The sequence below is a fragment of the Toxorhynchites rutilus genome, chromosome 2 (genome assembly GCF_029784135.1).
Source record: "Toxorhynchites rutilus septentrionalis strain SRP chromosome 2, ASM2978413v1, whole genome shotgun sequence".
In the NCBI taxonomy this organism is placed as follows: Eukaryota; Metazoa; Arthropoda; class Insecta; order Diptera; family Culicidae; genus Toxorhynchites; species Toxorhynchites rutilus.
Genome location: NC_073745.1, coordinates 262,607,533 through 262,630,102, shown reverse-complemented (window position 1 = coordinate 262,630,102; position 22,570 = coordinate 262,607,533). Strand labels below are relative to the sequence as shown.

Sequence of the window (22,570 nt, the reverse complement as noted above, 5' to 3'; positions counted from 1 at the left end):
ATGAAGCTGTATATTTACATGTGGCATCCCTAGTCGCAATGAACGAACACAAAGAAACGAGAATCGTGAATATCGAAACACCGAACCATTCAACCAGGCTACCCAATCTCGCCCTATTCCGACATTTCAGCAACAAGGCACTCAACAGAGAGCTCAATTTTTTATTGTCAAGTTGATGCTCACAATTTGCTAGTGTTGTGAGTATACTCTTCTCACGCTAGTAGATTGGCTTTGGTATGGTCACCATTTGATACTCACAACAAATCGGCGCTTTGAATGTAATACGCGAGACGTATTTTATCGCTCGCGATAGAAATAATCTTCTGTTCTATTTTTCTCATCGCTTGTCTGCCCAGCAGCTGAAATGTAGAAAACAAAAAGAATAACAGAGAGCACGGGTTGACTGCACCTTCCATCAATAACATTTCGCTGTCTTTCCTACCCTTACTAGCAGCAACCCGCATGAAATTCAATAGTCAACTATTTAAATTTTCCGTTCTCCGTCTTTTACAAATTATTCTCAGTTACACTGTCTCTGTATAGGAAACATCCAGTACAAGTCGGAGAAAATTCAAGAAAATTTCAAATTTCAAGTGGTTCTCTGATTTTCGGACTTTGAACAGTCATGAATGAAAACCGAAATAAATCGCCTTTCTGATTTTTGGATATGTTCAGTGAAGATGAAGAAATAAAAAAAATAATCTAACATTTTGCGACAAAAAAACAAAAACTATCAATTTTCACGAAAATCTGAGAACCACTATACCGGTGTGCCGATTCTCGCCACATTTTGGAAAACGTTTGGTTCCTACCATCATTGGAGTGGTCACGACAACTATCTTCTACCATCCTAGCATCCAATCTTCCTTTGCCAGCGCAAAGAGATAAACGGAACAGTATGTGATGCGAACATACATAAGCGCTCTCCATCAGACGGCATGCAAACCGACGCGCTGTATACGGTGTAAACTTCGTGGCGATCGTGAACCTGCTAAAATTCTTCTTTCGTCAAACACACTATGATGATCCGATCCGCGCATTATGGAATCTCTTGCTCACTCATTCTCTTCATTCTCTACTATGAGACCATTTATTGGCAGTTGGTATGAAAGTGGTAAGACCCAGTCGGATAGTGGAAAAGCGGCAGGTTTCTTACTTGTTTCATTTTTAGAATTGTCTTTTACCGATAACATGGAATTGAATTCAGAGCATTTTTGTGCAATAATCCTAATAAAGATTTCGAACAAGCCGTGAAGGTCGCTTGTAATCAGTTGTTGTTTCTGAGAACTTTGATGATGTGCGAAAAAATTAATGTAAGATCTTAATGATCGTCATGATCAAGACATGCGAGATTATGGCGACTTTAGAAATTGAAAAATATTATACGGAAATTTATTCGCAAGGAAACATAGTTCTGGTTCAATCCCACTCAATCTGACATAATCTTGATAATCGATTGTCGATTGATGCTAATAAATTACACACCGCAAACTAAAAAAAAACGTTGACGTGTTTAGGAATGGTTACAGGAAACGAATACATCTACAGTATTATATCGGTCGCTTATTACGTATTGCTCAATAATTGCTAAGCTCCGCCGTATTCTATTCATTGAGTATGAACAATTGATTCGCGATTTTAAACAGTAGTATTCACAATTCGTCAGTCATCTAGCGAGCGACCAGACGGTAAGGAGGATTTCGAAATGACCTTTTTCAAGGTAGAGTTATTGCTTTACTTTTCCAAGTTGGTTTTTTTTTCAAAGCTAGATGTAAATGAATTGAAGAATTTTAAATTCTCTATAATTCAAAACAGCATCATCATCATCATCATGATTGAAGTTGTCTCGCTCCAATTTCCAGACAGCAGTCTTTCTAAATGCTGATGTCACACACAGCGGTTTTGCTCGATTGAAGGAAGAATGAAAGAAAGATATCGCACAGTATGGTGCCATTTTGTTCAGTGGGGCACCGTGTCGATTTGCATGCCGTCTAGTTAAGAGTGTCTTTGTTTTTTTTGTATCACATCATATTTGAATCTGTACAGGAGTGTAAGTTTAAAATTTCTAAAACAAGAGTGTTACTTTTAGGGAGCAACGATTTGTGCGTTAATACCTCTTTGTCGGTTGATCGGATTATCATGATAATCACTTCATTCGAAGTATCAAATTTCTACGATTTATGTGCTGGTTACTTATTGTCCCAAAAACTTGTTTCAATAGCTCAAAACTGTTTCAATAGCAAACTACCAAAAATCCACTACCACCAAAATCTATTAATATGAGTACTTGCTCGAAAGTCCATCTTAGTCAAGATTTGTTGATGCATCTCGTTGGCTGTCAGCGGAAGTTCTTTGAATGTACTGCTACTCTGCCCATGTTAGAATAGGAGACGTAAGCGACAAAATGAACAAAAACGACTTTTTCGCCGTTATACATTCTTTGCAATGTAATACATTTGCTCAACATGCAAACAAATATTTTTTGTTCGAAAACATTTGAGCAATTTTGAAAAAACGTTTCCGAAAAATCACTGTTTGTCCGCATAATAGACGTAGTTCCATACAGCTTTCAAACATCGTTCGAAAATCAACAATTGTCCGTATTATGTGCTATAAGGTAAATCTACATTTGAATCAAATTCTTTGTAGAGTCCAAAAATGCCTGTCACGGTCGTGTCTTACTACTTAGTTTTTTCTAATAGATGAATTTAAGAAACCATTGAAACGCTGCTCATATAATTTCTATTTTCTGTACACTGCACTGCGATGAACAAAGAGAAGCAATTGTGTTTTTAATGTAATACTTACCTAAATTTCAGCATTTGAATCTTCATGTAGGTAATTAAACAATCAGATCAGTAGTAAGATGAAAATAATATTGGTCCTTAGCACTATAACTCCTCGGATTTGACATAGAATTATTCCACAAACTTAGCATTTACTCATACCGTTGGTGTAAGTCACTCCACCATCTTTATGATTGATCATGATATCGGAAAATCATGTTGCTAAAATTACCAACATTGCAGATTGCCTTCACAAATTCAATTAATTGAAAAAAACACTAACCTGCTGTTCTTATCATATCCCAGAGTCAGTTCAGGAAAAAAGTACCATCATAGACTCGCAACAAATCCAGAGCACCTTTTCCAGACATTTCACTAAATTTCTTCCAAATCTTTTTGATTTTATCCAATAACAATTTTGACTATTATAGGGATTTAAATACTAACGCTACAGACAGAGCAACCTGGTGATTACGTCCTGCTATGTGAACAAGTGTTCATTGAAACGATTGATTGTCCGCATAAATAGACGCAAACGTTTTCCAAATGGAAAACATATGTTTTAATCCGCAAAATCACCTAGGTCTTCTTTTTGCCGAAAATATCCTTCAACTGGACAGATAATTTCATTGGAAATTTACATGGTTACGCTTGTAGGCAGGAAAACAACCAAATAGCGTTTTCCCAACACTAATGGTGTTGATGATTACGTCTCGTATGCAAACATGGGCAGTACTGTGTTAAACATTTTTTCGACCACATAATTAATCTTCAGAATATGCAAGAAGCAAGCACAGTGTAGAGCAGAATCAAAGCAGAAGAGAAATGTTTTGCACGATTGTTATTGGATTCTTTTTTTTTGCGTTATCAAGTAGATAGTGATAGTGGGGAAACAAATATCGGAATGTGTTTAGTACGAGAAGAATGTCGCGATGCATGTTGAACGCGTTAAGTGTATTGTTCTGAGTACGTGTATTGTTTTCGCGAGAACAAGAATAAATCATGAATCAACCATTTTCAGCTGCGTCTGCAGAACAACACAAACGACCGCTGCCGTTTTGGAAATTTCGATGCATTCTAAATAATGATTTTTGACTGGATGACTGATAAATTGTTAATGACTTATTTGTGATTTTTTCAGTCGATCATTGAATTTTACTATTTTTTTTTTCATGATTATTGTTTCCTTGTTTCCGTTTTTTGGCGTTGAGCGCTGTGATCCGTTCTGCGTCTTCTGAGATATTTCGTTCTGCGTAGGAGATATAATTTTGCTAAAAGATACTGAAAAACTACTTGGATATTCAAGAATATCAGTATTTCAGTTTCAGTTCTCTAGACAGCGAGCAATCAACAGTACATTTTAATGTTTAGAATCAATGTGACAATCTACTCAAATTGCTTCGCGAATTGTTCGCGCTCCTCACTCAGTGGAAGCATTTATTTATCGGTCCTTATCATTGCTATCAAATATTTGTATCAAAAAGTTTTATTATTAAATTTCTTGATTATCTCTTCTCGACGGCAATGATTTCGTAGTTTTATGTTAACAATGTGGTCGTGTCTTGGACATCACTCTTCTTTATTCGTCTAATTGCGATCCGCGACAACATGACTAACACGTGTTTGTGCCCCTATGAAAAAAGGTAGAGTGCCGCTGTTTTAGATGGTTCAATTGTGGACAGTTCAGGTCCGAACTATGAGTTCAGCGGTAGAGGAGCAGCTCAGCATAGATAGTTGCCAGCCAATTTCATCAACCTGCAAAACCTTGTTGAACTTCAATCCTGGTTTAGCTACCGTTGGCGCTGGCTCGCCGCTTTCTTCTCATCACCAGTCATAACCTCTTTGCAGCGTATTTTCTTTATCCAGATGGTCATCTTTGACGCAATTTTCTGAGAGCTGTATTCAGTATAGAATCTTAACTTTCTCACGTCATCTAACCGATTGTATTTATATAACGCGGGATATCGCGCTTGGTTTTGTAGTAGCAACTGAATATGGTTGATTCATGAATTATTTTTGTCCTCGCAAGAACAATACACCAGCTGGACATGTTGCGAAATTTATGTCCATATTGCCAATGCCTAACATTTAGCGGTCTGCACGATGATAATGGTGATTTTTCGAATTATAGAGGCTTGAAACAACAAACAGTTTTACATTCGCCTCTTGCGAACGTGGACGTCAATTATTATTAGATTAAAAAATCAAAAGACACATTGCATTATAGTTAGAGTCAGTCGCAGTGATTTCAGTGGTGCGGTTTAGAGTGCAAATCTTTCAAATGATCGGATAGCGGTTTCCGATTATATCGCAACTCTACAGAATATTTAAATCCGTTCGCAATTCAAAAATATTGTCCACGTCACCTATACAAAGATTGTGTATCTGGGTGTCTTACGATCTCCAGGAGAAGGTGAATTAAGTAGAATAACCCATTAACCCATCTGTGAATCCAACACTCTACCACGAAACCATCTCGCCCCCGCCAGTCACAAGCTGCATTTGTTTCCGGCAATGAATTTAAGTGTCAGAACCCGGCTGCTGTCGATGCAAAACTGGACTGGAAAAAAGCAAGACACATTCCGGAAAACGCATATTTTTGAATCAGCTTGCTGCTGCTGGTTGGGTAGAGGGGACAGGATACAAATTGACGGCAATCCCTCCGGGAATAAACTCGAGTGATAGCGGCACACAGCCAGGGCCGACCTGCAATCTTCGTATGGGACCCATTCAGCCGAGAGACGGAATCGAACGGAAGCGGAATTAAACTTTGATAATTGAATTCAATCTGGCCTGGCCCGAGATCTCGGCATTCCATCGATGCTTCAGGAAAGGAGCGATTTCTTTAAAACCCGATCGAGCGGGAATTGGCTTGTGGTTCTAATTTAATTAAACTTCCTTTTCCGACTGATGAGATGGATGATTGTATTTTGCTCGTCGTTCACGTCGACCCGTAGCCATTTCCCTGTGGCGGTTTATTGGTTAGCCAGCGGAATCGGGTTTTGAGAAAATGGAAAATCCAAAACGATGTGGAGGAAGAACTCTGAGCGAACAACAGAACTACTAGCTGAAAAATGGCAGATAAAACAGAAGACCTACCATATGGCAGTATATCAGCTCACCGCACTTATGCATTGTACGCGGTGTGGTCCCGTGAAATGGTGACGTTTGACATTTTCTTATGATACAAGGGACTTGCGCGTCTTATCCTACACAAGGAGGAGGTTCACCGTCAATGTCAGCAGCGCTATGTCAGATCCCACAGGAGGCTAACCACTGAAGTCTAGACTCTTATCACAAAAGAATTGAACAAAATCACCAATGACAACACCGATAACAACAGGTTTATTTTTCCAACTCACTTCCGTCAAAAATCGATCCAGAATTTCCACTCTCAACGTCGCAAACGGGTAACAATATGGTTGGCACTGATACGTCACTCGGTCGGTCAGTTGGCTGCCACCTGTCACACTTCTTGCGGAGATTTCAATATTGTACCGCTGGCTGAGCCATTACCCCGGGTGCGGTTATTTTCAATGGCACACAGAGCGGTCAGTTCTCAGCTGGATACCATATGGGGCACCCAAAACACACGTAACACTAGCCGGGAATTTACTATGAATACGCAACGCACCGGTTCTTGTATAGATATTTATTTGTATATCTCGTTTCTTCCGAGATTCAGGTTCACGTTCACACACAAGCTTTTTGCGGAGTGCTCTTCGGTTCTGCCCATCCAAAGTGGCGAACAATCGGAAGCACAGTGAGTGTGCGGTATGAATGAACATTAACTTCGGGATGATGCCCAAGAGCTGTTCCTCTTCCTCTTCCTCACTCTCTCTCTCTGCTCTGCTCTGTCTTTCTTGTTCTCTTCCCGTCTGTGTCACGTCGTGTCTACACGCCGCGAAGGAAGGCGATGATGTTGATGACGGGCGAAACGCGACAACCGAGACGACGACGACAACGACAACAAGCCAATATTTAGGGGCGTCTACTATCAGCACATGCGCGCATAGTTCCTGCACTCCTATACTTCGGTTAGTGCTCTCCGGCTTTCGATTGCTCGTCGCCGCTCCGTCGAGAGGGAGAGACCGGTTAGCTAATGCTGGTCGCCGATTCTACGAGTTGCAAGGACTATCTGAACAGGCATTGTGGGTGATGTGTGTGCGCCCGCGAGGGAGCCTCCGCGAATGATGGTACACCTAATGATGAGATTGGTGCGAATGTTTATTACCGAACCTTATAAGATCAGTTCCGTTCGTCTGAGGGATCTGACACGTCTGAGGATTGTATGAATTTTATAGTTCTTCATTTATACGACACAAAACGTAATGAAACACCAAAGGGATGGCTAGACGAAAAAGACAGTAGAAGTAAAGTATGGCTTTATATTATTTTATTGTTCCATGGCGAAAATGCGTTTTTCGTAAGAGTATTGCACACAAGTGTCCTGCTCTTGACGTGTGCTCGAATCGAGTGCCAAGCTGACATTCCGCCCCTTCTGATGATACTTAACGATGAATTCACGAGTAGGTTCTTCGAACTATGTTATTCCTTAGAAAAAAAAACATTTCAGGAACAAATAAGAAGACCAATTGACATCTTCGTGTCAAAAATATCTTGTAGTTATTCCCTAGTTGAATACCTAACAGATTAATATTTGATTTTGCTAGGGTCCGCAAGATAAAAATAAATATAAATATTTAAATACAGCAGATAGACAAAAGAATGAGTCTATCGAAATTTTGCCATTATTTCTGTTTATTCACTGTATGTCAGGGGAAAGTGGTCCAAAGCAAGGCCTACCAAACGAACCGTTTTGAACGGGACAGTACCGTTTTTTCGATCATTTTTTATTATTCCGCCTTTTGACGTAGGACTACGTCTTTGATTTCTATATAGGGGGTCACTCTACAAGTGCACCCGTGGCCGAGTGGTTAGCGTCTCACATTATCATGCCGGGTGTTCGAGTTCGACTCCCGTCCTGGCCGGGGGATTTTTCGTCAAAGAAATTTCCTTCGACTTGCAATTGTGGTCACGCGTATTCTAGAGCTTGCCCCTCGGAATACATTCAAGGCGTGTTATTTGGCTTAAGGTGAAGGTGGAAGCTAGCCATTGTAGTAGTATAGGTAAACCCTCGTGTAAAAATGGGGTAATAGTGTTTGTGAGAGAAGAGCAAAGCACACGTAAATAGATCCATTCCCTTATCAGACTGTGTGGCGCTTCATTGACACGAGCCTTTGAATACATTTGAAAAAAAAAAACAAATAACAATTCAATATTAAAGTAAAATGTATGAACGATATGTTCCGATGAACAATTGCAAATATAAATATATATAGAAGGTGCATTTGCATATGATTCTGATTATACGCGAGCGTAACATGAGCAAATTTATAACACATGCGAATTGGGGCTCTTTTGGTATTAACAAGTTCTTCCGCATAGTACATCGAGTGATAATTCCTTAATATTTTCCTTCGTTGATCGTATTGTTTTCACATATTCACGTTGGAAAGCCTTAACCCTTCTCTTCGTTGGCCGAGGCATTTAGATTGAATTTAATACTTTTCCGTTTACTGTTTTTGAAAGCATAGGCAGCCGTGGCAGTGTTCCGAGCTCTGCAATACAATTTTCTTATCCAATGTTAAAGTTGCTAAAACTTACATTATAGACCCATTAAACGTAAAAATAATGATTGTATTGATATCAACACTATTTTATTCTATTGATTTTCATGACATGAAAGGCTATGACTCCGGAATAACATTTTATTGAGTGGTTTTTATAGCTGTTTCGATGATGTTGTTTGGCATCAGTGTCGAAAAAATAACGATGCTTCCACCAATACAAACAAAACCATTGCTGAAGATTGAAAAACGAAAATTTAACTTTCAGAGCACTTGCTCGAGTTTTCCGACATTCTTCACTATACGGTGCGAAAGCAGATGAAAATTTAATATCTTGTGAGTAATCGATTAAAGTTTGGTTGATATTACTTGATGGGAAGTGTGCAAAAACGATCATTTTCTTCACATTGTTTCGCAAAATTATTGATTTTCTGGCGAGGGGTGAGGGAGGGAGATGAAAGAAATGAGCGCCATTGTAGCAGCCATTTGTGGCTAGCTTCCACCTTCACCTTAAGAAATCTCAACTAAGTATTAATAAATGACGTTAATTAATGCATACGTTGAGACGGCAAAAGTTCCATAGGGAACGTTAACGCCATTCAAGAAGAAGAAAGAAGAAGGGGTCACTCTACGAAAAATGTAACGTTTATTAAGAGTTTTCAAATGCATATCACGCAGAATCGTTCTTGCGATATGGGTTATACTATATACCATTAGACGGCAAAATTGTCCAGCATTTTTTTCGCCTGAGACATCAACAGTGGAAATAATTAAAACAAGTGAGCAATTTAACAAATAAAAGAGGTATGTTTTGCGAGCGGATGCGAAGGTAAATCTTGTATTATGCATTCTTTCTTTCAACTTCGTTCCCATGAATGTTATGTGAAACACAAAATTGTGTGCAATAATTCGTTGCAGTAATCAGATGCAAGATTTCATCAAAGCAACGAAGAAAGTGATACAGTGACCGTTTGTCCATTGGGCCGGAAAATCAATACACTTTACACGATACATGAATTTTACTCGCTAACTGGTTTACAAAACAACAAAAGTAATACTTCAAACTTTTGTCACTTTTGTCATTGACACATAACTGCAGCCCAGTTAACGTACACACTCCTGTTATCCGGGCTGCGGTGACATGGGTAATTGTACAGCGGTACAACAAATATGACTTGATTGTGATAGTCTGTTCAACTTCATAATTTCATGTGTATTTTACCTCAAAATATCATGAAATCGTTAGTATTTTCAACTTGTTTTTTGTTTCTTTCCAATAAACATCATATTCAATGTAATCAATGACGATATATATTTTTTTGTCTTTAGCGGCCCACATATACTTCATCTACCATTCCACCCTGTTATGGTCACACTGATATTCATTAATCATTTTCAGTTAGACAGTTGAACTTCCTGCCAGAAGCTTATTTTCTTTTTTTGTTCGTTACAAACTGTTTGACGGTTATGAGTACATAAATCAAACGGTCCTTTTCAGGGCTACTATTTGAAGTTCCAGAAGAGTTAAACCAACAGATTTCTGAACAGTGAAAAGAATTACATTAAAAAAAACTGTTTTGAACAATCACATTCCTACGTCAAAATTTCGTCTGTGCCCTAGGCTCAGACCCTTCTACTTTTTATAAATTTTTACCGTATTTTGAGAGTGAAGAAAAAAATTGGTATTTTTCTCCTGGTTCATATCAATTAGTGATCTTTCAAACATTTATTATCCATGTTTAAAGAGATGCTGTATCTCCAACTAAAATTGCTGTTAGTTTTGATGATTCTATTAGAACTCTTCAACGAAAAAGAAAGCAGAATTTTTGAAATATAGAGACTTGTGTCCAAGACCGCATTATTGACGCAGGCTGGAGAACCAGTGCCATGCCACCATGCCGCCATGCCGCCGTGCCGCAATTACTAGAACAGTTTGGTCGGGTGAACATCGGGCTTCGTCATCCGCACATTTTATGAACAAACAATCGGTTAGTGATGGCAAAACAAATAGGCTACAGTCGACATTTTGATATGCCTCTATGCTTGAAGCAATGCGAATGCGGTTATCCCGTGAGACTGCCAAATGATGCACAATGTTATGGGACATAATTGGACGGCATAGGAATTGAAGGGCATTTTCACTTTAAGTTCCATCTGTAAAAATCATATTAACCAAAGAATCAAATGAACTTGATCATGCCATGCAAAAGGCTTTACGGAGAAATGCTTCAGATAATTTTTCTTCACTCGTTTTCCATACGTAGTTATGGGGATCGCTTCCACCTGAGTGAGGCTGCAAACAAGCAGAACTTTCGGTATTGCGTGGCTGCCAATCCAAGGGTACCCAATGTACCATATACCATATACCATTTTAGCATCTGAGTCCGATTCAGCGCGTCAAATGCTAAAATGTCGACAAAAGGTTTTTTTTTGTCGCAATCACTGACCAATTGTTTTCGATAAAGATTTCTTTCGATCATCCGAAATGATTTTACGCTTGAACTTTGTATGGAGCAAAACTGATATGGTAACATCAAAGAAATTTCGGCTCCTTTAAACTTATATAACTGAGCCTGTAAAAATAAACGAATTCATAAAAAACAAAAAAACATCAAAGAAACTGACGACTGCTTGCTAGTAGGAGCTAGAATGAGTATTAGAAATCGCAAATGGCTAACTTAACAGTTCGGCTGAAATGTTCATAAGGTTGACGTCTAGATGGCGGTTGACGTCTAGATGGCGGCTTGCAAAAATCTACTTGACTATCACAAAGCACTATCTTTAAATGGATACGTGTCAATATTCGGCAGCAATCGGTCGATTGGTTCGTGAGTTACAGCATTGAGAGTGAAGCCACTCTTGTTATTGTGAAAAAAATGGAAAAATCACAAATCAATTAAAACTATGGCAAAATTGCATCAATTGGGCTTCGAATCACTTCCACATCCACCGTATTCTCCAGATATGGCCCCCAGCGACTATTTTCTGTTCGCAGACCTGAAGAAAATGCTCGCTGGCAAGTAATTTCAGACCGATGATGAAGTGATTACTGAAACTGAGGACTATTTTGAAAAAAAAACCGAAAGAGTACTATAAAAATGATATCAAGTTACAAGATCGCTATAATCGCTGTATCGCCCTCGAAGGCAATTATGTTGAATAATAAAATTGAATTTTGAAAAAAAAATTGTTTTACTGTGATACAGATAAGCTTTTCAGCCAAACTGTTATATATAAACGGGCGGGATCAATTTGAAATATCTCCTCTCTTCACAGTGTCCGTATGAACGAACGCTGTATTTGTAGTTCGAGCGAGCGCTTCATTCACTCACGCAGTGTTATATAAAATTTATACTTCACGATTTCACTCGTTCCTTGGTATAGAAAGTACGGGCTTGTAGGCACAGAAATTCATAGAACAAACGTGTGTGTTAATTTAACCATTTATGAATTAGGAAATCGTAATGCAGAACATATCAAATATTTCTCAGAGAATTTTTGATTCGGATGCAAATCGTTGTCCGTTCATCTGACCAAAAATAGATATACTACTATTCCATAAAAATTTAACATTTTTTTGATCTGCTCTTTCTGAGAGACGTAATCTTGACGTAGGACTAGTTGATTTAGATGAAATACTGGGGGCTAAATTAAATTTCTTAAAACTGTGCATATTTTTCATGATGCTGCGTTGGATTATATTGACAGTCTTACACAGTGTTTGCCAATTGACCCATTCACTGAAAAAATCACTTTCGTTCGTTCAAATATGATCATACAGAAATCATTTCCCCCAGCGGCTTTCTTTTGTTGTTAAGTGCTACAAATCACGACACAAAATAGAAAGAGACAACTCTGCATCGGATCGCACTTCATGACACCAGCACGTAAGCGAAACCATCATATACGCTTTCGGTGCAGAAAGTTTATTGATATTTTTTTTAACTTTGATTTTTAAGTCTCAGAGAGTGTAAACTATATGATGATTTGGCCTCTATAGAGCTAAGGGAAGGGCAGTCAGATTATATTTTCCATTTTTAACGCTGCTATCCCTTGAAATATATATATATATATATATATATATATATATATATATATATATATATATATATATATATATATATATATATATATATATATATATATATATATATATATATATATATATATTCATATACACAGCATAGTTATACCAGCAACACCGCTCCAGTAAGAAACAAAAACTCTCTCGTTTTACCTCTTTTCCCGTTCGCTGAACTCCGCAAATGGTGACCGAATGATGACGTAATTTGTCTTGTATCATTTATTGCTTTGCACTTGTCTGTGCAGTGGGTTTCGCTATAGTAGAACGGGACGATATATGCGGTTCAAACTTGCTCCTCTCTTGGTTTAATCATTTAGTGTAACACAAGTGATTTCTGTCATTCTTACAAGAATCTGAATGATCCACTTATATTTGGTTATATGTTCGTGAGAGGTTACTTGCATGACACATTGTGCATCATTCGATATTGATCGAAATCCAAACACTGGTCTTACATTAAAGTTCATTCCGGACATTCAAAGTGACATTGGCAGAAAAAAATCCAGTTTATATAGATTACAGGAATTATAATTAAAGAAAAAGGTGGAGCAAATAATCTGTACCAGTTGCATATCGTTGTGGGCAAATATTTTCAGAAAAGGAAAACAAATTGGTAGACTGTAAAGAATTCATGAAGCTTACATATTATATTTTCTCTTCGCCTGGTAGTATCAGCATCAGTCGGAAGGATTCATAGTATAAATGCTATGACAATTGTCAAACAGAACTTTGATCTGAAATATGACAAATTTTATTATAGAACCTGCAAAGATTATGATAATTTTCTTCGCAAAGTCTCTTCAGCATCTAAATAATGCTTTATGTATATTAATAGGAAGCTAAGCGGGTACATCTAAAAATGTTTGATTGATTGGATTTATTATCGGTTTTATTTATTCAACAAAATTTCTAAAAAAAATACGAAATATTTTTTTTTTGTTTACGTGTCTCGTTTTTATATCTGAACAAATCCCAAGCCGACTTCATCTTGGATCTCAGAAACGAACAAAGTACAGGCAAACATGTTTTGTGCGATCTTTTCTTGAGCGATTCCTCATTTGTTGCAACCCTTTGTGCGCTTTATTAAATATTATTGAATCGGAACTTGAATCACACATGACTATCGTACAAATAATAAAATCGCACAAAAAGTTTGCATAAATGAGGAATCACACAAAAAAGAATCGTCAAAAAACAGGTTTGTCTTTAACAAATTGAAGATATCACAATGCTGACAATTTGGTTGAATAGTTATCTTCTTTCTGCTGTTTTTCTTCGATTTAGCGCCATTTTGCGCCATTGCTTCTATAAAGAGAAAAAATAAAATTTTAACCTGTATGAAAATTGAGCTAAATGTTCCTCCAGGTTGCAAAATATTACAAAACTAGGCAATTTTGATTGCGTATGGTCTGCTCATCAGAGCAAGCTACATACATAGAACATAGACGATACCTGAACTGGTCCTGGTCCTGAACTGACCCTCTGCTTTTGCTTCGTAATTATTCGACACGTTCACTCTGGCGCTTTTGATCATCTTCCGTCGGTAGCGTGAATATGATAAAGTATCTATTTGATCCGTGTGTATGTGTATGCGTATGCTTAAGCGTTTGGTTTGCGTATTAACGTTTCCATTTGCCTTTGTGTACGTTACGTTACGCATACGTTAAGATCCAGAGTTAATTTGAAGATTTTTAAATTTGATTTTTGTTGGTTTGACGTTGTGCGAATCGTTCCTATGTTATCAAAGCGGTCGTATGTTTGACACACCTTTGCCATTTTTCGATAATCGCGAAGTACAACTTATACTGCGGTATAATTAACAAAAGGAATCATAATTGTTAGTGAAAATCTCGTCGAAGCATTCAGTTTTGGTCGGCATCATTTTTGGAGAAAAACGGACCAGAATTACCGTAATGAATATCATTCCAACTATTGGTAGCTATCTCCATGCATCCATTGTTAAAAGACGCCGATCGTCCCACTCGCTAATATCTTCATTTCTTGGAGCGTTTCCTCTTTTACCATTATTATGAGTCCATCTTCAAAACCAACATTTTCTACACCCTTGAGCGGCTTCAACATTAACAGCTTTTAAGGGAATACTCTGGTCTAGAAATTAGGGAAAAATCAAAAAGCAATTTTTTTTTCGAACGACCGCCATTTTGAAAAAAAAGTAGTTTTGACTTGAACGGGGATCATACTATAGCGGCATCTCTACAGATTCAGAATCTGTTCGAACGAAATTCGTGCCTAGAATGCCCCCTTAACGAAGCGTAAGCCTAATCTCTGCCCACGAATGTCTCGTAGACCGTAAATCGATTTTGGAGGTAGCCTCCTAGAATTTCACAAAAGTAGCCAGGGGTCTTCATTCGATGTGGTGATTCAGCGATGGCGTTCGTGACGACAATTTCCAACTTCCGAATCCGAACTGCATTCATGATGAACCACATTCGCTCTGTAGTTCTTCTAATGAAGATGATTTTCTCTAGAAGATTTCCGAGTACATCCGGCAGACACATAGGTATGACCACACCTGGATCTCCCGGTAAATTCTCCTGGCAACAGCACCAACTTTTGGATTTTCCATTTGTCAAAGAAGTGGTCTTTGTAAATGCATTATTGCATAACCAATCTGAACATATCCGAAAACGCTTGAGCATTTCAAAGCTTTGTTGAGGGTATCTTCGGAGCTTTTCATCACTGCTACTGGTTGCTCGTAAGGGAATTTCGGATATTTCCTCGTCATATGGAGAAGTTGGCCACATCGTTGGGTCTGGTTTGGGGAAGACTAACCTTCAACATAGAATAATGTGTTAAATAATGAGTGATGGTAAATCAGGTGATTATTTCTGGCCATGGAGATGCTTCGGCGATTATTATAAAGACGTTATACATATGTCAGAAAACATATGCAAGTCTCGTTTTACATGCTTGTATTACTGTCCATAACATAAATATCAAATAGCTACAACATAATATTGCTAATTAGTTCAAGCTCTGACGATATGTTCATAAACTCAGAAACAATTATAAACACGGGATGTCCATGACACGACTGCAACGTTGACGTAGGTTTATGTAATTATTTTATTCAATTCACTTTAGAATGTATCGAAATTTTGGAAATAATTCTTTAGTAATAAGTTTTGTTTGTTCTGAAAAGGGACAATGGTTTGCGAGGTTTTGTGGAAGCGGCCAAAGATGGTTGATTCAAGAACCATTCTTGCGAGAACAATACACAAGCTTACAATATGTCGAGATTTGTGTCTTTATTGTCAGTGCAAGGACGAAGCACTCAGCATGGATACCTTCTTTTAGACACAGATAGGGTAAGATTATCTACCCGATCCTCAATGAGGAGCAACATCGAATCAGTCGCACGTAAATCGGTTGCTCGGAATGCTACCTCATGTGAACGGACGCTGTGCAGAGGAGATATTGCCATTTAAGCTCCGCCTTGTTCACACGGTTACAAATTCTATTAATCAGTCTTGCTTCTGTCAGTGAGTGGTCAACATCACTTTGGTGAATCGATAGTGTGTCGCGTTGTTAATGAAATGGTGATGTGATTTTGTTCGCAACTTCAAACCCAACGTGGAACTTGATGAAATGATACAGAGTGTCGATTTCCATGCCGCCTGGTGGAGAGCATCACATGTACATATTGTTTCTGGTTTCTATGCGTTGCCAAATATAGCGATCGCATATGAAAAATATCAAGCATTATCTATACGCGATTTGTGCTTCTCAAATTGCACTGACCTAAGGGAGCAACCAAAGTAACAGCGGAACACAATTTGAATACATAAGCACTACTACGAAAACAAACGTAGCTTTCCACCGTGCATATTTTTTATCCAAGGAAAATGAGAAAAACAAGACAAAGGCCAATACACGCACAAGTTAGCGAACTGTTGTCTGCTTTCTTTTGACGCGGGACTACATCTAACCGGAATATATGGGGGGGGGGGGGTGGTTAAAATGAAAACCTAAACACAAAACATGCATCAAAAAATTAAAGATTTCGAACGCTTATAGATCGAACATTTCTTTATAGATCGGAAAGATGTTTGCGACCCATCCATGCCATGGCATCTATCACAATTAATAAAATGTTATTTTTCCTGAGATAAGCAATTGAATAACTGTAAAAAGCCAAACGCTATCTAAATGCCCTAACTGTCCCGTTTTGATTGGCCCAACACAGCCATCAAAACCAAGGTACCTTACATTACATGGCGTTTGCTCAAATTTTTTACTTACGCAACAAATATGTTGAATTCAATTGAAATCGAAAATTGTTCCATTCAATCAATACAAACAAATAATAACTAAGCCAACGGTAGTCCCACGTCAACCTTGCGGTTATATAATATATATAACCCACCCATTATTTCCCTAATGCCGCTGGTACATATATTGCTCGTTACTACAGACACCGGCGGCATCGAGGGCGTTCAAAACGGCTTTTTCAAGGATGTGAGCTCAGACTAAATTTTCTAAATTGGTCCTTTTTGAGGCTAGGAGCGAATGAATTGCAAAAGTTTCAGGTAATTTCAAAAAATCACTCGTGCAGTAGCGATAATTCATTTCCTAATCGGGAAGCAGTGTACATTAGCAACAGGAGTGGTAGAAACAGCAAAAACGTAGGTAAATCAAAATAGTGGTAGCAGTAGCAAACGAGTTTCAATTTTCATGACATCCAGAGGAGAACGGTTACTCGCCGTACTCGTATCATCGATCCAAGATACACAGTGATGTAATGGTTGTGGGGGTACAGATGTGGAATTTCCTGATGCATTTCGTGCACTGGCAATAAGGACACGAATTTCTTTATATGGCCAGTTTGTTCTAGCGAGAACAAGAATGAATCACCCATATCCATCCAAACATGGCGCTTATCAGGGCCACCAAACCTTTCGTTGAAGAGTTATTTCAATGCAACAGTTCGACACATTCTAATGAAATACCCGAAATAATAAAAAGCAAGTTGCGAATAATTTGTTTGCCGGTGAGAGCTTGTTTGAATATAGGAGTGATTTTGGGCTTATTGGTAAATGACTCTCCGATCGATCATTCAATTTTTCTAAAATCGTGCATTGCTTCCGGGTTAAAAGTAGCGCCAGAGTACAACACGTTGCAAGCCAGATGGGAAGTAGGTATTTTCCAGCAGTGAAAGCTGTTCTTCGGTTAAAAACTCAAGGGAAAATTTGTTACTCTGCGGTTGTTATGGCCGCCGCCATCACAATACAATCGATTTCTGATTTTTTTATTGCTGTTGTGCTGCGTGATATAATATGTGGATTATTACATTATTTTTTGACTAACATGCAAATGGAGCATATATCTCTGCATAATTCAAGAACTAATCAAGCAAACTGAACCAAATTTGGCATGGTGAGGTTTTAGGGGGCAAGAAACATTTCTAAGTTGATTCAACACTCCTCCCACCTTTCTGAGGGAAGTACCTGCTATAGAAATGAAACACAAATTTCTTTTGCTCGATTAATTCTCGAGTTATGCAGATGTGTTGATAAGAGCAGACCTCGCGGAGGGAACTGTCCGATTTAGGGCTGTCTTTATTCAATCATATTTTCTGTATAAAACATTTATTCCATGTAACGGAGAAACATGTTATTTGCAAGTGGTTGAAAAATCTTGAACGAGAATTGTGTCTGAAAATAATCTGATATTATAATGATGAGTTTTGTTAAAAATACTATGAATTTTAAAGTAAAAGGTAGATTCAACGGGGTCGATTAGAAGATCAAATCAATGAATAGTTCTGCGATTGGACCCATGAACTTGATCATAGTAAGAAAACGTGAATGTTTGAAGGTATTGATAACAAAAAACAAAGTTTGCCGGGTCAGCTAGTTGAAAATAAAATTGGATCGTATGTCAAATTAACAATTTGACCGCATTTCACCGTATCCTTTCCGAACATTGTTCATTCATATATCTGCCACTATCGACATGGTGGTTGAGTCTTAAAGTTTGTTTTGATTGCTACACATTTCAGACTACCCGCCTTTTTCCCTACATTGCCTGCCCCACTCTCCTTCCAGCCTGTGTAAATTCTTCCGTTTCCTTTGATGACATGAATCCTGTCTTTCAATGTTTGGCCGCAATACTGAGCCTCACTCTCTCCCTGTGCGGGACAGGAAACTGAAAACAGAAGCAGATCAGAGACGAGAGGGCGGGAGTAAGCGAAAATATACAAGAAAAAAAATCTTTCCATCAAGCAGAAGCACTTACGATTTCTTTCTCTCTATCTCTCTCTCTCTCTTCCTTTCGTATATGTACCATGATAACAGTTCTGCCGATTGGTAATGGAACTATAACTATATTTAGCCCGAGACTGACTGAAAATCAACTTATCTTGACAAAAACCAACACGGTACCATGATGTAGTTAGTTGGAAGGAAGTGTGGGAGAGACAAAACAAAACAAAAAACATGTATATCCTCTAGTGCCTGAATTCTAATTCCTGCAATCACGTTCGACACCCCCTGTTTCGGTTCTCGCTTCGTCGTCTGTGAGAAGGCGCAGAGCAGGCATCGATGGGTCGTCCTCGTCACCAGATTCATTATTGGCTTCACGCACGCCATCTCATTAGTTAGTTTCTGGATTTAGGATCGAGTATTGAGTGTTGGAACAATCGTTTCCCTTAACTGTGCGATTGGCTACCAAGGGCGCGCCCTGTAACTTCTGGTACGGCCCGCATGTGGTAAGATACGGTGTGAGCATCTCGTAAAAACGGAACGGAAACGCAAAATAAATCCATTAGTGTCACCACATCAGTTGTGTTGTATCCTTCGCGCTATCCTGCCGTTATCCGTTGTTGGTAACTATCACTTTTTTTCGCTCGGCGCTAGCTTCCGGATCGATCGGATTGCTCACGAGTTGAAATATGCGCACTGGATGGATTTTTGGGCGTTGACAGAAGTGATGATGGTGCGTGTGCTGTACAAATAATGCCCATGTGTGGGAGGCAAGGATGTCTGCAGCTGGCTTTGCCAGAGCTGATTTATCTGGAAATGTAACACGCACGTAAGTGGCGTATGGCGTGTGTTATGTAGCCGAGAGGGAGATTTCCCAGCTGCCGCTCGTGTAAATTTAAAACTTTGTACGATTTGTTCCGACATACGTTATCTGTAATAAACGGCAGATTAATTTGGGTCATCAGGGTTGGGTCACGGTTCATGACGGACAAAAGTTATGGGAGAGATAGAAAGTGACAATGGCTTGAGTTACTGACATCCGCACGAATAAAACATTAAAACAAATGATCGATTTCTGACTAATTTTGTTCACACCAGTCACTATCAAACAAAAACAAAAGTTATTCAACATGAGATCATCGTGTCCTGTGGGTGGTTTCGCACCTTATTTGCCCGAACCGTGCGGCACGAGCTTGTGTTCGCGAGACCCCAATGGACCTTTCTTCCCTTCCTAGAGGCTCTTCGAAGAATTACTTTCTGATTCTGGCATCGGTTAGACATCGTAAAGTGTAGTTTCCAATTTTCACGTCAAGTTCCACGACTTCCACGACATTGTACTTCAGACTGGGTAAACCTTCCCTCTTTCTAGGGGGTGGGTTGTGGAAGATTTCTGCGGAAGTAAGCTGTCCGTTTCAGCATTTGGTCACACTCTCCTAACTCTCGTCCATTTGTCACACGAGAGGGTTTTATGGGGGCGAAAGAGTGCCATCCTTTTACTCGAATTGAGTGTTGGGTTTCTAGATGCGATTGGTTGAATGTGGCGGCCCGCATTTTCAATGGTAGTTCTTTATCCTTTTCCGTTTGGGTTCGGTATGGGTACACGAGTTGAAATGAAATTGGGTGTGACATAGCCTCTCTTTCATCAATAACCTATTGAAACGAGCAATTTTTTTACGAGTAGCTCCCTAACATCTATTATCGATGAGTTTCCTCCGTCATCTCAGCAATATTACCACCAATTTGTTCATTATATCTGACACTGCTTATTGCCTCTCGCTCCCCATTCTTTCTCACAGCCGCTTACAGCACCACTTCAAATTTCACTTCGGAGCCAGCCATTTAATTGAGTTGTCGAGGGTAGCGGCGCACTCGAGCTCTGAAACCTCCAATAAAACCCAATGACCCATGTCCTATTAAATATCACTCGACGAGCGATGTGTATCAGTGAACAGCACCGCTCTCCGCCTTTACATTTCTATTTCCGGTGTTCAGGTGCTCGGTTTCCGCTTCTGTGGCTAGAAGGAACTGGAAAAGCAAACAACGAGAGCTCATCTTCTTCTAGCGCGCTTCACTGCTACGAATAATATTGTTGAATTGCCATAGAAGAAAAAAAAAACGCCACTGGTCCGGCATTCCACCACTTCAGACGGGCGCTAGCAGTAGTAGTTTGCTCGGTTCGATTCGGCTATCGTGGAATTGTTTACCCAATTGACATCAGTCATCTCTCTAACCGAAGAGAAGCCCTGAGTTCTCTGCCAGTGTAAACTAATTTGCCCAAGTACACACGTATCGCAGAAAACCGATCAGCCTCGTGTTGGACCTGCACAAGTGTATATTTATATATTTCCGACGAAGAACCAAACCAAACCGGCAGCTTTCCCCGATCTTATCATAGTCTCGAATCAATTGCTGCTGTTCACCTTTTTACCTTCCTCGGCAGTGTCCCGATTTTTTTTAAAGCAAAACTGAGTTCATTTTCTCGTTTTCTAGTCTTACACACACTGGGTTCGAAACAGCGATTCTTTGAAAAGCTTTTCGGTGTAAATTTAGAGCGCGATGGTAATATAATTGCACTTACCTGGAAAGAGAAATTAAATTAGAAATTAGAAAGCGGTTAATTTATTTGTGTTTCTATGAGAATAAAAATGTGAAATGTTAAAGATAGGCGCAATAGTGTCATACACATACACTCAAATATTAACTTGAGTATTATTGTTTGCCAACGTAGAACTAGGTTTTACATAAAGGTATAGGGTGTAAAATTAAAATCTAAAAATTGAGCAAGTACCGAAACAATTAAAAATTTAGATGGCTTATAACTCGACCATTTTTTGATTAATCGCATGAACATTTGCATCAATCAATTGAAAACGTTTTACGGATCACTTGAATCGAAGAAAATTTAAAATATAAATTGGTGCCAGTAGCGACAAGGTCGTTTGCTGCAAGTGGTCGGCTGCGTATGACGTAACTACAACGTAACTCCCAAACATAAAGTTTTACCATAATGATGTATTTGGAAAAGTTGTTGAAAAGTATAAGCAAATTCAAAAAATTTCATGAACATGGCGGTATAATACGATAAACATATTAAAAGAGCCTATTTACTGTAAAAAAGACAATAAATTTGAAATGTTTTTTCAAATATCTCGAGAATGGCTACATTTGGAAGAAGACTGATAAAGAGCTTTTTTATTTTAAATCACATCAGGATTTATAATTTGTGGCTAAAAACGATTGTTAACATAAAAAAATTCGAAGTTTCGAAAATTCATAGAAATTCGCTGTTCCACAAAGTTCGTCAAAAATACAGGGTGGGCCATTTAAAGTGGAAGCATCTGGCAACCCCATAACTTTTGACAGAGATGTCAGATTAACAAATGTCATACCGCGTTGGAAGCGTCATTTCAGTACAATTTTAACCATGGAACAATACACACCTAAACAACGCGCTGAAATTGTTCAGCTGTACATTCAAAATAACTTCTCAATTGTGTTAACTAAACGTGCGTGGAAAAATAAAAATAAAGTTAAAACATCGCCTGGAGACAACACTATACGTCGATTAAATGCCAAATTTATATCGTCTGGTAGTGTTGGTAATGCCAGTCATCTGTCCAGACAACGACCAAGACGTTTCGACGAGAATATTGATGCCGTTCGAGCCAGTGTTGGGGAGCGTTATCGGACAATGATAACCGATTTTTTATTGCCATTTGTTCGTGAAAATGAATTGGACAATTACTGGTTCCAACAGGACGGCGCTACATGCCATACAGCGGCTGCCACGACCAAATTATTGCGCGAAATGTTCCCCGGAAGATTAATATCGAAAAACGGCGATTA

The 22,570-nt window shown here is 38.7% G+C and overlaps 1 protein-coding gene across 13 annotated transcripts in view; it reads right to left on the bottom strand.

Annotated features, from left to right (window-relative positions):
• Positions 1-22,570, bottom strand: part of LOC129769500 (protein alan shepard) — a 264,807-nt gene that overhangs the window by 101,531 nt on the left and 140,706 nt on the right. The window contains exon 1 of one of the 13 annotated variants that reach the window (XM_055771817.1): positions 5,886-6,100. The exons of the other annotated variants lie outside the window; for them this stretch is intronic. Within the exon in view, the coding sequence (XP_055627792.1) occupies positions 5,886-5,921 (36 nt within the window). The 5' untranslated portion in view covers positions 5,922-6,100. Of the gene's footprint in view, positions 1-5,885; positions 6,101-22,570 lie in introns of those variants that run through there. 13 annotated transcript variants of the gene reach the window in all.